The sequence below is a fragment of the Lepus europaeus genome, chromosome 5 (genome assembly GCF_033115175.1).
Source record: "Lepus europaeus isolate LE1 chromosome 5, mLepTim1.pri, whole genome shotgun sequence".
In the NCBI taxonomy this organism is placed as follows: Eukaryota; Metazoa; Chordata; class Mammalia; order Lagomorpha; family Leporidae; genus Lepus; species Lepus europaeus.
Window position 1 is genome coordinate 154,280,494 of NC_084831.1, and position 17,950 is coordinate 154,298,443.

Consider the following 17,950-nt stretch of genomic DNA (forward strand, 5'->3'; position numbering starts at 1 on the left):
GAAGGAGTTGGGGAGAAGGGGAAGAGGAATGAGATTGAGTTTTAGGGCAATGTATGTATTCTGGAAGTTGGGATATGGAGAAAAAGTATGCAGGGGGTGAAGGTTCTTAAAGAGAAGTTTAAGGAGGTGGGAATGAAGCAGTTGGGTTAGGGATAAGGGGACGAATCAAGGAATAAGATCACGTAAATGGTACGTACAGATCCAACATGCAAAGCCAGACCTGTATGATTTTATGGTCCACACAACGCCCCATGCCACAGGGAGGTTAACACAATGGAAGGACAGATTGAGACAGATCTTCAGCATCTTTGTGGGAAATCTAACCCCCTCTTCTGTAGGGTTGCAAATCGGGTCCCAGAGAAGTGGAGCGACTGCCCCACAGTTCCAACATTGGCTGATGGCAGTAGCAGAAAGAGAAACCACAAAGCAAGGGGTGTATCTAGTGTCCTCACCCTACCTGAATCTTCTAATCGACCCTTCCTCCTGGTTGTTCCAGAGAGAAGGCAGGCATGTCAGGAGCACAGACCAGCTCTGTGTCACGGGTGACGTGGGTCTCATGGTGCTTACTGTCTGTGCTCTGCTGTTGGGATACTGTAGAGTATCGTGCCATTACCCTTCTTAACCATGGCCCTACATCTAAGGCCTGTGGATGATGCTGGCAGTATCCCGATACCTCTAGCCTCCACAAAGTTGTTTTGCAGAAATTATCAAAATTGTAATGACATTCAAAGCTCTTCAGTTGGTTGATTTATAGAAAATATCAGGAAATTGGAGGTGTGATGTTGCAATTAAAAAACATTGAGTTGATAGGGTCATCAGGAAATCAGCAAGTTGATTGCACTACTGCCAGCCTAAATGAAAGCCTAAAGATTCTCAGGGGAGAAATGTCAGCCTTTTCTTCCACCTGTTGTGGTAGCAGGCTATTTTTTCTAGAACCAGGCACAGGGAGAGATGTGAGGATGCTCCAATCTCTTAGCAGTCTTCTCCTTCCTAGAAAACTGTTTGTCCTCCTCCATTCCCACACTCCCACATCCTGAACGGGGTCCTTCTCATGCCCTGAGACCCAGATGTCACCGGCAAAGAGACGTGGAGAAGTTATCAGCTGAGATTGCTGTTCCCAGCTCTGCTAATCGATTCAACCCTGTCTTCAACCTCTCAAGGTTTTTGACCTCTTTTTCCTAATGTCAGGAAGGAGTAGATTAGACTGAATGACCTCTTAAACTCCCAAAACCTAATTCTCAATTTTATTGTTGGGTTATTTTGTATTTATTTCTCTTTATGGACATTTTAGTTTTCACATGGAATTTAATGACAAAAAAGAAACCTCTCTGAAATACAAGAGAACAGACCTACCAGATGAAAAAAACAGAATTTGGAGGCAATATTTTGGGGGCAGGACATAATGTAGGCAACATATTCCATCTACTGACAAGGCAGCTCTGCCCATCACAACTACTATTTTCATATTTTTGAAAAGAAATCAAGTCCTGGGATCTGACCTCTTTGTCACATCTAGCATTGAAAATAATATTTTATGTTTTTAGCTGTTGATGTGCGAGTATGCTTGCACAGCATAGTACTGTATTATTAGCAGCAGGTATTAAATATATTATTTAGTATTAGAGGTATTAGTCTCCAGCATTAGGGCAGATTTGCAATTTGATGTATTAGTTCTTTGGGGTTACAATTAAGGCTTGAATTCCTGGTTGTTATTATCTAATGCATGGTGGTAACTGGAATGTGATTTAGCTCTTAATCCCACAATGAGTTCACCAACATTAACAACCCCGTGCTAATTAGTGACAATTCTTTATTTGCAACTGTGTCTGAGAATAGGTGGTTCACATCTTTAGGTTATTATAGACTTTAAAGGTAACAATTTCAACTGTTGACAGCCCTTTCTTATCAGAGGATTTGTCTGCCCAGCTTTCTGGGAAAGTCTATGCTGAATCAATGGTTTCAAGCCTTTAAAAAGCCTCTTAAGGGATTCTGTCCATCCTTTATGTTCTCTTCTCCTGTCTGTCTTTTAGCAGCAAAGTCTTTAGTCTGCTGCTTTGACCCCCACTTTTCCACACCAGGCACTGTCCCAGAAAAGGTAAGTCAGACATTCCTCCCAGATAAGAGGCGAGTAGGTCAGATATAACAATTTCTGCTCTTGTAATTAGTAGTGTTTTTAGTTCTATCAATCTGGTACTTGCATCTGAGTTCAAAAAGGCACCAATATGTATAGTATTTTTAGATGGAGTTGGTACACCCAGATTCATGGTTTCAACCTTTAAACAAAGAAGCAATAGAAATATCTAACTGGACGCAGAGACAAGGGGTCTTTAGAAAGTTCATGAAAAGTATGTATTATGAAAAAACTATGCATGGATTTCGAGCTGTTTTGTGCTATAATAAGCTGATCTTTTAATTCTGTTTTTCAGCCAGTGTTTTGAAGTTCCCTCGTATTCCTAGAACCAAGACACATCACACCTTCATCTCCCCAGAGGTCTTCTAAGATGGTGCCTCTCAGCTCTGCAAGAAGGAAACGCAGCATTCTTACGAGCGACTCCACAGGTTCGCTCTCCCCTCCTCTGGGCTCTGACTCAGACAGGTGGCTGAGGATTCCTGCCCCTCAGCACATCTGAGGGACTGGCCCCAGGTGGGACGTGAGCCCTCGCTCGTGTCCTGACTCAGGTCCCGCGGCGGCAATCACATCCACCCTACCGAGGCCCCACACTGTTAACGTTGTGCTGTCCTGGCCACTCTCAGTGTTGCTGTGCGTGCCTTTGGTTTGTGAGTGAAAGTCTCTATCCGCTCACTCCTCCGGCATGCAGACGTGCACATACATAGTGCTGAAATCAGACTCAAGTTATCAAAGCCTTCCCACTGTTTGCAACCCCCTTCCTATCAAAAACACCCTCCTTGGGTACACCTCGACACTCCTGTAGCTGAAGATGTCATCTTGTGTTTCCATCTCCTACAGGAGAGGACATTGGCACAAACACCCCCAAAGCAAGCAATGGTTTAAACTAGAAATAGCCAACACCATGTCCACACCTCAATCATCATCACATGACTCTGACTTTCTACCCTAGAAGCCTTCTGGGACTTGAATAGAAATAAATCCCCTAGCCGGCGCCACGGCTCACTAGGCTAATCCTCCACCTTGCGGCGCCGGCACACCGGGTTCTAGTCCCGGTCGGGGCACCGATCCTGTCCCGGTTGCCCCTCTTCCAGGCCAGCTCTCTGCTGTGGCCAGGGAGTGCAGTGGAGGATGGCCCAAGTGCTTGGGCCCTGCACCCCATGGGAGACCAGGAGAAGCACCTGGCTCCTGCCATCGGATCAGCGTGGTGCGCCGGCCGCAGCGTGCTACCGTGGCGGCCATTGGAGGGTGAACCAACGGCAAAAGGAAGACCTTTATCTCTGTCTCTCTCTCACTGTCCACTCTGCCTGTCCAAAAAAAAAAAAAAAAAAAAAAAAAAGAAAAGAAAAAAGAAATAAATCCCCTAGGCTGTTCATCTACCAAGGAGTGTGTGTCCCTGTAGGGCCAAAATACGGCATGATGAGTAAATGTAGTTTCAGACCCTTCTCTAGGGGAACAAGAAGCCTAGAGGCTCATGGACAGACAGGACCATCTTTCCCTTGTCTCCCACTTCACTTTATGCCACCTGAGATGCCCCAAAGACAGGGCATGAGATCTTTCTGTGGTGACCTTCTCCTGGTTAAGACCAGAGTTGTCATGCCTACGCATCACGCAGGGAACAGGTGGAGCACAGACATAGAAATGGCTCTCCAAAGGGCAGGCTGTCAAGGGATTCTCCAACTGCCTGGGAACGGAGCTAAGGGGGGAGGGGTGCAGTGTTCTGCAGGGTTTTTGTCAAAGCTGCTTGTTGGGCTGGGAGAGTGGCAGTCGGAGGGGGGGAAACCAGTGCCACACCGGCTTCATTATCATGGCCTGCGAAGGACAGCTGCAGACCCTCTGATGGAGAGTGTGGAGAATCTCCCTGATGCCCAGGGCAGTTGGGGGAAAGACGAGCCCCATTTAGCAGGTGTCTGCCCAGCACAAAGGCTGCCATTCTCTGAGAGCCAGAGGTTTCAAACCACTGTCCTGCTGCTAGGACTTGCATCTGTCCCCACACCTGGAAGAAAGGAGTGGGGTAGAGCAAGATACCTCTTTGAGAGTCCTGCATGACTCATTTAATCACCTCTCTCTCTCTCTCTCTCTCTCTCTCTCACACACACACACACACACACACTACCCCAGTCAACATGGGCATGCATACACGTGTATACAGAAACCACCCTGTTCCCACAAAGCAACACTGCTCACCCTTGGGCTCGCTCGCTCTCTCTCTCTCTCTCTCTCTCTCTCTCTCTCTCACACACACACACACACACACACACACACACACACAGCAATTAGAAAAACATCCAGGCAACCCAGCCAACTAGACTCTTCTCTCTTTTTTTTTCCCCCTAAAAAAGGCCTTTGTGAAAAATATATTGAATTAATTTACTTTTTACTCAGATGTTCATGTGGCTGGAGCAGATTGACAAGGAAAACAGTCACAAAATAAATATTTTTGTTTTTGTTTTTGTTTTTTTTAAAAAAGAACATCTGCCTATCCATTGTCTCTCTCGACCTTGACAGAGCTGCTTTCTCGGGCAAGGCAGGTGCTGTCACAAGAGGAGCTCTGGGTGGACCACGAGGGAGACTTGGAATGAGCCCGGGCCCTGACTCTGGGGAGGCCGAGGAAGTGAGCTGGAGCGGCGAGGGGCGAGGAGGCCGGCCGCCTGCCTTGGGTGTGGGCTCCTCTGGTGCTTGCCCGCGTCACGTTTCCTAAGGAAGTGGCTCCAGGGAGCAGTCGTCAGCACGACACAGAGGAGGCAGCATACAAAAAAAGTAAGAACCATGTAGGGATTCACTAAACAACAGCATTTTAAGAAATCTGGTTAAAAAGAATACAAAAGTGACTCCACAGAGGGGAGGAGAGCGCCCACGCCTCCCACCTTTGTCCCCTCCTGCCTCCTTGAATGACAAGAATCACTTTTAAGGACTTTTGCTTATCTCGCGGTTTGGCTGGTTCTTTTTCTTAATCTCTTCCTCGGCTGCTTTCCTCCAACTGCATTCATTTTACAAAGCACCGACTTTACAGACCCGAGACTGCTGAGTCGTGGCTTCCCTGTGTGTGTGTGTGTGTGTGCGTGCGGGTGCATACGCACACGTGTGTAGGGACTGCTTCTTTCTCTCCTGGCTACTTCAGTCCAAGCCCCCGGGTTCCGGTCTCGTGGGAGCACCCTGTCAGCACGAAGGTGAGGGCTTGGATTATCTTGGCAGGCACCCTGCGTTCATGCATCCCATCTCTGCCCAGTGCTGGCATGGGCCCCCCATTAGCTACAGAGTTTGCCTGTCTCATACTCCACAGGGTTTGGTAGCTTAGAGTTGAAAGTCCTCAGGGAGGACTGGATCCTGCCCACCTCATTATTGGCCAGCTTGAGCCGATGCCGGAGCAAGCAGGAGAAGAGATCGAGGCGGACTTTGCCAGGTGGGGAAAGTTGGTTCACCCGGTCCCTAAGCTCAATGAGCTGCAGCAGGGCAGAGTCCTGGGAACCTTGAGTGTATGGATAGTCCAACTGGAGAATTAAGTCCCGGATAGCATCTGGGTCAAAGGGCAGGCTATAGCCAAAGACCTGCAAGGTGTTGATTTTCATGTAGCCCAAGTTCTTGGAGGGGTCAGTCATTTCCAGGGGCTCATAGTAGATTGTCTCATTGGAGCTATCATCTAAGGACTTGATTCGGCTCCGTAGGTAAACATGGACTGTCTCAAAGAAGGTCTTCCACCTGTTCCCCAAGGTGATTGTCCAGTTTTGGCACTGAGCAGCTGCGTCTACATTAGTCCTTTCCCAGTCTGGAAAGCTGCCCTCATTCACAGGCATGAACCAGCTCTCCGAGTGGCTGCCCCCAAAGGGGTTAACGTAGATGGCCATGACTGGCTCCAGGGTGCTGTTCTTGGTGAGGCAGATCTGCAGGGACAAGGCCAGCATCACATGGACCAGCCCGGGCTTGTACTTGTTGCTCTTCAGGGTGAGCAGCATGCGCTTCCTCCACGAAGGGTCAAACCAGCTGCCCAGACGCATGTCGTTGCTGATGAAGATAGAGTGGACCTCGATGCGGCTGTCCCGCTTCTGCAGCAGGTACTTCAGCTCCAGGTCCTGCAGGTCAGTCTCCAGGCCGAGAAAGTTCTCTAGGGACTCGGCCACCTCCGGCCGGCACAGCCCCTGGGCCAGCACATAGCCCGGATTGCAGCTCCCACAGCGTGTGCTGTTGTCTGGAGCACAGTGGGAACATGCAGGCCCCTCACCCAAGGCACATGGGATGGGGCCCTGGCAGGAAGACTGGTCATAGGGGCAGGTGCAGCTGTGGCTCTGTTCCAGGAAGGTGCCAGGGAGGGTGCTTTCTCCACAGTAGAGGAGGGACTGGATTCGGTTCCACCAGTAGGACAAGGACCTTGGGGAGAGGAGAGAAAAATGAAGCCAGAGTCAATCAAGGGGCTGGCGCTGGCTGTGGCCCGGCAAGGTAAGCTGCTGCTTGTGACACCGGCATCTCATATTGGAGTGCTGGTTTGAGGACTGGCTGCTCTGCTCCCAGTGCAGAGCAGGACCACCACCATGGAGCAGCATATTGCCAGAAATGAGGACAATGGCTAGCAGGCACTTAATGACTTGTTGTAAAAAGAATCAATGATCCTTGTTGGCCTGTCCTCTGCACTCAGGCTTCCTTTCTTGCTTGGGCCTCAGTGGGAGCCATACCTCTGGGCTGCTGGGGAGGCAGCTTCCCCAACTGGTGTCCTGTCCACCGTGTGTGCTGCCGGCCATTTCCACCTTCCCTGCACAAACTGGCCATGACTTTCTTCTCCACCCAGGATTTCCTGCCTCTAGGCGCCTACCTTTTTGATTCCTCTAACCCCACCATGAATTTAAATGGCTGTCGCAGTTATAATTTTCTAGATTTTATGTTTATATATGTTTGCTAGAGTTTCCCAATTCACTAAAGTCCTTTAAAGCATAATAGTAATACATGCAATATGTTCTTTGCAAAAAGTCATTGAACAGATGGGAGGAGGTTCCAAGATGGTGGAATAGTGACCGGGGGAGGGGGTCCGATTTAGGCTGAGAACAAAATTAATATTTAAAAAAGTGGAGAAAGCACACTGTCAGGGTAAATCTGCAAGGGAAACCGCAGTGGGAGGTCCTGTGAAAGACGTAGAAAAGGCTCAGACCTGTGCAGAAGCGCAGACATGCAGCAAGGTGCAACACGACGACAAACCACAGAGCAGCTTGGATCCAGGGAAGGCGGCACCCACCCTGGCAAAGCAGGTGTGATCAGAGTGCATGGGCGCAAGCTGCTGTTGATACAGCAGGAGGAAGAGCTTAGTGAACTGTACCTTTTTTGAGTCTAGCCCGGATCCCTCAGGACAGCTGCTCCTGCAGCCAGCAGTGGGAGGGCTGGCGCCATTTTTGGAAACAGGCAGGTAGCAGCCACCCCAGATTGTGTGTGCACACCCAGAATTATTGGGGTCAACCACAGCAGTTCAAGAGCAACCGATAGAGAGGGTCTCCACCATGCCAGCTGTACCCACCCGGCTACGGGAGCAGAGCAGGTGCCATCCCTACAGAAGTGAAGTGTCACCAGTGGGACTCTCCTGCATGCCCAGCACTACTGTGAAGCGAACAGAGTTGCAGCTGGTGGGTATTTTGTGCACCTGTGAACCAGAGAGAAAAACCCACATTCCCCAAGGACATCGAATCCAGTTGGGAGGACCAGAATTGATCCAGCAGGCTGGAACACACATGGACAACGGCTCTGGGAACACAGAAGCCTCCCCGTGGATAGGATGTGCTACCAGGGTGGAGTGGTCCCTCTTGTACTCCTTGACCTTGAGAGAACTGGGAACTGAGAATGAGAAAACACTGTTTTCATGAGAGGAGGCAGGGTGTAACAGAGTGCTTCTGCACACTCTCAGAGCTCCTTGGTGCCTAGAGCAGCTAATAGCACAGGGAACCCTGCTCACAAGAAGGACTCTGCGTATCTTATGTGTGGTCCATATGGCGGTGCGGATTAGTGCTACCACACACTGGGGGCTAATACCTAGGCATTCCTCAGCTTGGAGGAGAAGGGATAGTCACATCAACAGAGGTGACCATTCCTCTCAATCCAGTTAACCACAGGAGAGCTACCACACCCAACTTGGGTTTTACCCTGGATACTTGCCCCACACTGGAGCACTGAAAAAATCCCACAAATGCCTAAAAATAAATGCAGAAATTCAAGAAACAATAAGGAAGATACTATGACCTCCCCAAAGGAACACAGATTGTGAAGACGAAGAGATGCTGGAAATGGAATTCAAAAAATTAATCATAGGATTACTTAAAAGCAATGAGAAGCAAATCCACAAACTAAAGAAAACCATATATGATATGATGAAAAAATTTCCCATGAAATTGGGATCTTAATGTCTAGTATTTCATTTTGATTTCTATTTAAGAATTCAATAGATGAAATAAAAAATGCAGTGGGAAGCCTTAACAACAGAGTTGGTGAGGAAGAAGAAAGAATATCTGAGCTAGAATACAAACCTCCAGAAATTTTACTATCACCCCAAAACTAAGAAGAAATTAGAAAATTTAAAAACGGTGTTGGAGATAAATGAGTTACTATCAAATGACCCAACATACAGGTCTTAGGAGTGCCTATAGATGTGGAAAGAGACAAGGGACTAGAAGGTCTACTTGGTGAAATAATTACAGAAAATTTCCCTAATTTGGGGAAAGAAAGAAATGTCCAAGTACAGGAAGCACACAGAACTCTTAACAGACATGACCACAGCATTGTGGTCCAACTTTCCACAATAAAGCAGAAAGAAAAAATTCTAAAATGTGCACCAGACTACTTTTAGAGGCTCTCTCATTAGACTCAAAACTGACTTCTCATCAGAAACCCTAAAGGCTAGAAGACAGTGGCAAGATATAGTCCAAATCTTAAGAGAAAAATACTGTCAACCCAGAATACTGTACCCTGCAGAGCTCTCATTTATAAATGAAGGTGAAATAAAAACCTTCCATACCAAAGAGAAATTGAAAGAATTTGTCACACATCCAGCCTTACAAAATATGCTGAAGGATGTGCTGCACAGCAAGAAAGACATCATCATGAAAGAATACAAAGACAGAAAATCCCTCAGTAAAAGTACAAAAGAAATCCAAAGTAAACGGAAATATTCATAGAAAAATGGCAGAGCCAAGTCATTACTTATCAATAGTCACCTGGAATGTAAATGGCCTCAACTCTCCAGTTAAAAAGACAGACTGGCTGAATGGATTAAAAAACAAGACCCATCTATTTGCTACCTACAAGAAATATACCTCTCCAACAAAGATACACTCAGACTGAAAGTGAAAGGATGGAAAATATATTCCATGTGAATGAAAAAAAAAAGGGCAGGGGTAGCCATCCTTGTAACAGACAAAATAGACTTTAATACAAAAACTGTTAAAAGAGACAAAGAAGGACACTATGTAATTATTAAGGGATCAATACAACAGCAAGTTGTGACTATAATAAATGTATTTACACCCAATAATAGGGCACCTGGCTATCTAAAAGAACTGTTAACATATTTAAAGGGAGACTTAGACTCCAATACAATAGTAATGAGAGACAACAACACCACACTTTCATCAATGTATAGATTAACCAGACAGAAAATCAACAAAGAAACAAGAAAACTAATCAACAATATGGACCTAACTGATATCTACAGAACTTTTCACACCACAGTGGCAGAATACACATTCTCCTCAGAAGTGCACAGAACTTTCTCTAGGATAGACCATATACAAGGCCATAAAGCAAGTCTCAGCAAATTCAAAAATATCAAAATCATACCATGCACCTTCTCTGACCACAATGGATTGAAGCTTGAAACCATCAATTCAAGAATCTCAAGAATATACGGAAACACATGAAGACTGAACAACATTCTCCTAACTGATTTCTTCATAAAATAAATCAAAGAGAAATAAAAGAATTTCTGGAAATGAATGATGACAATACCTGACATAAAGACTCATGGGATACAGCAAAAGCAGTGTTAAGAGGGAAGTTTATAGAAATTAGTGCATACATCAAGAAATTGGAAAGTCAGCAAATAAATGAGCTGTCAATGCATCTCAAAGACCTAGAAAAACAACAACAAACCAAACCCCAAAATAGTAAGAGAAAAGAAATAATTAAAATTAAGGAAGAGATAAACAAAATTGAGGCCAAAACAAAATACAAAAGATCAATGAAATGAAGAGCTGGTTTTTTTGAAAAAATAAACAAAATAGGTACACCATTGGCCCAACTAACCAAAAAGTTTGTGTGGGGGACCCAAAACAACAAAATCAGAGATGAAAAAGGAAATGTAACAAAAGATACCACAGAAATAAAAAAGAAGCATCAGGAATTACTACCAAAAAACTGTATCCCAACAAGTCAGGAAACCCAGAAAAAAATGGAGAGATTGCTGGACACATACACCCACCTAAATTCACCCTAATTTGACAAAATTTAACACCCTTTTATGCTGAAAACTTGAAGCAAATCGGATATAGAAGGAACATTCCTCAATGTAATCAAAGCAATTTATAACAAACACACAACCAGCATCCTATTGAATGGGGAACAATTGGAGGAATTCCCATTAAGATCCAGACCCAGACAAGGATGCCCACTCTCATGATTGCTATTTAATACAGTCCTGGATGTTTTAGCCAGAGCCATCAGGCAAGAAAAAGAAATCAAAAGGATAAAAATACGGAAGGAAGAAGTCAAACTACCACTATCTGCTGATGCCATGATTCTATACATAGGGAACCCAAAAGACTCCACAAAAAGACTGTTGGAATTCATAAAAGAGTTTGGTAAAGTAGCAGGATATAAAATCAATGCACAAAAATCAATAGCCTTTGTATACATAGGCAATGCCATAGCTAAGAAAGAACTTCTAAGATCAATCCCATTCACAATAACTACAAAAAACTTAAATACTTTGGAATAAATTTAACCAAGGATGTAAAAGATCTCTATAATGAAAATTATAAAACATTAAAGAAAGAAATAGAAGATAACATGAAAAAGTAGAAAAATCTTCCATGTTCATGGATTGGAAGAATCAACATCTCTTAAATGTCCATACTAATTAAAGTAATTTATACATTCAATGTGGTTGCAATCAAAATACCAACAACATTCAAACAGATATATCATATATATATATGTATATATATATGATATATATATGTATATATATATGATATATATATATATATATATATATACATATACATATATGATGCTAAATTTCATATGGAAACACAAGAGACCCCAAATAGCTAAAGCAATCTTAAACAATAAAGACCAAGAGGAGGCATCACAATACCAGACCTCAAGACATACTACAGGACAGTTATAATCAAAACAGCCTGGTACTGGCACAAAAACAGCTGTGTAGACTGTTGGGGCAGAATTGAAACTCCAGAAATTAACCCACACATCTGTAACCAACTTATCTTTGACAAAAGAGTAAAAATCAACCCCTGGATCCAAGACAGTCTCTTCAACAAATGGTTCTGAGAAAACTGGATCTCCACATGCAGAAGTATGAAACAAGATACACTTTACACAAAAATCCACTCAGCATGGATCAAATACCTAAATCTACAATGTGATACCATCAAGTTACTAGAGAACATTGGGGGTACTGGCATAGGGAAAGACTGTTGGAAAAAATCAGAGAAGCACAGGCAATCAAGGTCAAAATTAACAAGTGTGATTACATCAAACTGAGAACCTTCTATACTGCAAAGGAAACACTCAGCAAAGCCAAGAGGCAGCCAACAGAATGGGAGAAAATACTTGTGAACGATGAAACTAACAAAGAATTAACTTCCAGAATGTATAAAGAGCTCAAGAAACTACACAACCACAAAACAAATAACCTAGGCAAGAAATAGGCAAAGGACCTGAACAGACATTTTTCAAGAGAGGAAATTCAAATGACCAATAGACACATGAGAAAATGCTCAGGATCGCTAGCCATCAGGGAAATGCAAATCAAAACCACAATGAGGTTTCACCTCATCCTGTTAGAATGGCTTATATACAGAAATCAATAAACAACAAATGCTGGCAAGGATGTAGGGAGAAGGATACCTTAATCCACTGTTGGTGGGAATGTAAACTGGTATAGCCACTGTGGAAGACAGTATGGAGATACCTCAGAAGGCTGAATACAGACCTACCATATGACCCAGCCATTCCACCCCTGGGAATTTATCCAAAGGAAATGAAATCAGCATATGAAAGAGTTATCTGTGCCCCCATGTTCATTTTAATTCAATTCACAATAGCTAAGATATGGAATCAACCCAGATGTCTACAATTGAAGTCTGGATAACAAAATCATGGTATATATACATTACGGAATACTGCACAGCGGTAAAAAATGAAATCCTGTCATTTCCAACAAAATGTATACAATTGGAAAGTACTGTGCTTAGTGAAATAAGCCAATCCAAAAAAAGACAAATACCATCTAGTCTCTCTGATCTGTGATAACAAATGAGTATCTAAAATGTAATCTATAGGAGCAAAATTGACACCTTGTGGTGTGATGATTTTGAACAGCCTTTGACTTGACTGTCAAGGAACAATGGTTTTCTTGTTTGGTTGGTTTTGTTCTTTTCTTCTTTTCTCTTTATACTAATTGGTGAACTTTCTACTTAGTGTAGGGTTAATCTTATGAGTATAAAAATTAACTAAAATTGATCTCTGTAAAAAATAAGAATGGGAAAAGAAGAGGGAGGAGGAAGAAAGGCAGGTGGGAGGGAGTTGGGGAGAGAGGGAAGAAGCATCATGTTCCCACATCTGTATATATTTAATGCATGAAGTTGTATTCCTTAAACAAAAATTCAAAAAAAGATGTATGGAAATAAATGAATACATAAATAAAAAAAGTTGTTGAACAAATGAGAGTGGATGAATGAGTAAATGCCTAAAAGATGACAAGACCCACTGTTCCTGAAGGCACGTGTGCCAACTTTCTTTTCTCCACCAATTCAGAGCAGTCAGTTGCTTGAAACAATCCAATATGTGTATTTTTCATCATCTGTAATTGATATATGATCTTAACTCTACCCTTTCCTCCCCTAAAAGACATGACAATGAGTAAGTGAGAATTAGGGGACTATGACAACAGCATTTGAATCTACTTATTTGGATAAAGTCAACCTCTCTTTTTCTCAATCTCTCTTCAGACATGACTCACAGTTGAGATGACACAGAAGATCAAGATAATAAAATAATGCAATCAAGGCTGTGTGTGGCTGGCCACACCTGGATTTCCCATTGGACCACGCTTCTGGGCGCACTCACCTCTCCTTGGGTAGGCGGAAGCGGGGCTGCCGGTGGCAGCGTTTGCAGAGGTTGAAGAGCCGGCGGACAATTCGGTGGGCTTTCTTGAACAGCATCTTCAAACTGGAGCCCAGTTGCTGGTAGCGGTGCTGGAGGCTGGTGTCCATGGCCCAGAACTGGGAGATGGCTGTGGAGTTGAGGAACCGGTCATCGGGCAGTCTCTTCAGCAGGGTCTGGAACTCTTCTGTGGGCAAGAACATGGGGGCTGAGCAAGAGGGCCAGTGATGCAGAGCCCTGGGGGTGGGGAGCAGATGGGCGTTCCAGAGAGGCTCTTTTAAGTCACTGGAATGAGGATTGAAGTAGCTGTCGTCTTGCAGTCTCCAGGTTCCTTTTCATTAACAGCTTCATTGAGAAATAATTAACATACCAGAAAAAAATATGGCTTCAGGAATTTTCCTCCAGCCTTGTTAGCTCTCATATGCTACCGAATTTCAAAACAGATCTCTCTCACCAACCAAGGGAACCAATCTTGCTCTTGCCAACGACCTTGGGATGCATCTTTTTCCCCCTCTAAACCTCTTACAAGGCCAATCATGCATAATCCCACAGCCTCTTGATGGACAAGGTGAGGCATTTGGGAAGGTGGAATGCACACAGCACTCAGCTTGGAAGCCTTCTGAGAACCCTGTGGGTCCCTGAGCCCAGCTTTCCCCTCCCACCTTTCCGTCGAGTCTCTAAGACAGACCCTCCTCCTATCTTGGGCTCTTTCCCATTCTTTAGGACTGAGCTCTTTCCTGAGCTTCCTGGGTACGCCATGTTGTCTGTGCTCCTGCTCGGGTGTCTGTCCTCTGCTCTGGTTTGGCTTGGCACCTGCAGCCACCAGGTCTGCTGCTGTAGGTCTAGATCACCCCTGCTTACTTATCAGCAGTAACACATTGGGGGGAAAGCTCAAAATCATGCTTTGGAACATCTCACACCACCGTTAGCCCAAATCTTGGGGTGGGAGCCTGGAACATGATCATCTGCTTAGCCACTGAATGCCTTGTCTAAGATCTGGAATGTCAATGCCCATCCTGACTCCTGCTGTCTCTTTGTTACCCCAGGGGACTGAAGAATCATGCTTGGTGCGGCACTAACAATGAACACGTGCGTCGTTCCTTTTATAAAACATTTTCAGCATATGGAAGAGCATAGAGGAAAACAGGCCACACTCCCCTGTGGCTTCCACCTGGTTTTTGCCATATTAACTTCAGATTTCCTCTTCAGAAGGTAAACTTGATATACCTGAAGTTCCTAAACGTCCTCTCCCTCTCCATGCAAATATAACTACTCTTTTGGGGGTTTTGCTATCATTGCCACATACATTTTATGTTTTCTACAAACGTGTTGATGCCTACAAATATTACCTGTTACATAGCATGTTTGTAAACATCATGTAAATAGTACTAAATAGATATATTTAATAAATTGCACTATAGTATTATATACAAAGATTATATGAATACAAATATCTATATAATAACCTTTTCCATCTGGCTTTGTTTTACCCTAAACTATATCCATGTAAGTCTCGTTTAGTATTGAATTGTGTGAGCATATCAGAAGAGATCATCAAATGTTTATTTCATCTCCTTTATTCTAGGTGGTGTTTCCATATACCTATTATTATCAGTCTCTCTCTCAGATGAGGAAACCGGGGCACTGAGAAGCTAACAGCTGATCCAAGGCCATACAGCAGGGCAGGAATAAGGCAAGGATGCAAAACCAGTTCCTCTGAATCTAGGTCTTTCAAGGGCACACTGATGAGTGATAACAGCAACGAGCAACATCTAGCTCCTACTAGGTGCCATCTAGAACTATTGAATATACTTCATTTAGTCAACAAATATTTAATATGTGCCTTATGTATAATCATTTTTCTAGGCCACTATGGAATCAGTAGCAAATAGACAAGATCTATACCCTCAAACTCTTCAAAAAATTTCAAGTACTTATTTCTATTTATTTGAAAGATAGACAGAGCTCCTAACCACTGGTTCACTCGCCAAATGTCTGCAACAGCCAGGGCTGGGCCAAGCCAAAGCTGGGTGCTAGGAATTCAATCCAGGTCTCCCATATGAGTGGCAAGGATCCACATACTTGTGCCATCTATACTGCCTCCCAAGGTCTGCATTAGTAAGAAGCTGGAATCAGGAGATGGGGCTGGAACCTGAACCCAGGCACTCTATTGTGGCATCTTAACCACGACACCAAATGCTTGCCCCATCTTATTAAATACTCAGAACACACCTGTTTGGTAGATATTACATCCATTTATATATAGATAAGACCAAACCACTTGAGACTCGGGGTGGTGCCTAAGGTCACACAGTCCAGGACCCAAGCTGAGTGCCTCATGCTCTCGTGTGGCACCTTGCAGCCACCTGTCACTGACGGGGAGAAATTCCAGGCCATCCGACTACTCACCGGATTCCTCAAACTGCCTGTTGTGGGTGGCCCAGGAGTCCTGGATCTGCAGCAGGCTGTCCTCCATGGCCTGAATGTCGGTGTCAGGACAGTTGCATTCCGGGAAGGTGGAGCTGCACTTGCACCAGCAGTCATTCTCCTTGCAGACCAGCTCGCCCTCCGAGCTGCACGTGATGTAGCTGAGTGCTGCGGTCACAAAGCGCTCACGCAGGTACTCGGGCAGCAGCACCTGCAGGCCTGAGGAAAGGATCTATCAAGGCACCGCTGGGCAGAAGCTGGGAGACTCAGTTTCCCTCCGAAGGCTACAGGAACTCCAGATTGGGTCCTGCTGACTCATGCATCCTGGGCTTGAGAACGGTTACCCCAGGGCCCGAGTCTGCTGAGCTGGCTGGGAGAGAGGGCTCCACTGCCCCAGTGACAGATGGGGGAGGATCCGAAAATGCAGAGGAGGAACATCAAAGCCTAAGGCTTAGCAGAGCCCCTCACATTAGCCAAATTGAGAGCATGCCTATCATAAAACACAGGCAGGCTGGCTGCGTATCAGCATTTCTAGGGTGGAAATGGGAAGATGTTTCAGATAAAAGAAGGATGTGCAGCCCTCATGGGGGAAGAAGCAAGCCTTGATGAGCGTTTTGCCCTGCCTCTGAGAGCCAGTTTGCTCTGGCTTCACTCCGATCAGTAGTGGGCATCCTGGGGCCGTTACTGAATGCTGACCCTCCCCGGCCTCCCACTCCAGCCATGATGACCAAGGAGGCTGCCTTGGTTAGGAGGTAGAAACAGGTACTACGGGTATACAGGAGTCAGGCACTATGCCAAGTATTATCTATATATGATTGCAAGTAACACATATGGCCAGGTTGTTATAGATAAGGGAATCTACGGCCAGGTCACAGCACTAGTGGAGTCTTGGTGCCAGTTCTTAACCTTGTCCTCAGTTCCTACGGTGTATCTGGGTCTGGCTGTTCTAGCTCAATATAATTTAGTTTACAAGTAGGAGAGTGACCAGTGCCCCAAGATCAATCAGGCCTGTCTCTCAGTTGACACTTCCAATTAGTTTCCTATGGTTGTGGATATGGCTGTTTCAGGCTTGGCTTTCTCACCCATCTGTGGGGGTCGTTGGTTTACCAACAGCAGAGCATACTCTTAGAGTTGGTCTCAAGCCACACATAAAGCAGCCCATGAAGGAAGGGTAACCATGCCTTTGGGATCCCTCTGGGCCATGTTCAAGGTCAGACCAGCAGGTGGCTCCACAGCAGGGATATGTGAGACCTCGGGCCAGGAGAGTGAGGGTGAGGGCCACTTCTGGATCTGATGAGCTCCCCTTTCTCAAATGTCTGCCAGCTCTTTATTTCTACACCTTTGACCTTGTCCTTGGCAGGAAATCAGAAAAGCCAAAGTGTGTATCCCAGTGTTGGCAGACCTCAAAGCACACCTTGCAACTGCTAGCAGCAGTGCGTATCTGTTGCTCTGTGTGCGGTCTGCCTCCCACATTTTCCTTTCTGGAGTCTGGCATCCACGGTGCTAGGGCAGTCCTCCTCACGTCCCCTACCTACGTGTCTGCTTTCAACATTCAGGCTTTCCAAGTACTTTCCTTCGCCCCCTTCGCTCCCCTCCTCCTCACCAGGACATTTCCCATTGCTGTAAAGTAAGTGCCCCGAGCAGTGTCTGCATGAGTGATGGGCTATAAAATTAAATGGCATAAACTATTCCAAATGAACCACCAGACATTTTGAACTTCACTCACTGCTAATTTCCAGACACCAACCCAGCCCATCCAGGGACAGAGCAGAAAAGGGGTACTAATTGCATTAGGTAGCTCTAAATAAAGGAGTATTTTACTCCTTTTCTATTATATATGTCTTGGTTCCTAAAGCATTGCTGGGCTGCATCTGGCAAAGGTTGCCCAGAATTTGTAATCGTAGATCCTGGGTGAGGGCTATTGATTTTGTAATGCTGAGACAATAATATCCTAAACAGGGTCCAATTCAGGTAGGCTTTTAAAAAATGAACTTTTCGCACGGAATCTGTTTGCATAGCCCC

The 17,950-nt window shown here is 45.0% G+C and overlaps 1 protein-coding gene across 1 annotated transcript in view; it reads right to left on the reverse strand.

Moving 5' to 3' along the window:
• Positions 1 to 5,376: 5,376 nt before the first annotated feature.
• BRINP2 (BMP/retinoic acid inducible neural specific 2) overlaps positions 5,377 to 17,950 on the reverse strand; it is a 62,333-nt gene continuing 49,759 nt past the window's right edge. The window contains exons 5-7 of the mRNA XM_062193836.1: positions 15,911 to 16,147; positions 13,466 to 13,688; positions 5,377 to 6,493 (exon numbers count right to left, since the gene is read on the reverse strand). Of these exons, the coding sequence (XP_062049820.1) occupies positions 5,377 to 6,493; positions 13,466 to 13,688; positions 15,911 to 16,147 (1,577 nt within the window). The remainder of the gene's footprint in view (positions 6,494 to 13,465; positions 13,689 to 15,910; positions 16,148 to 17,950) is intronic.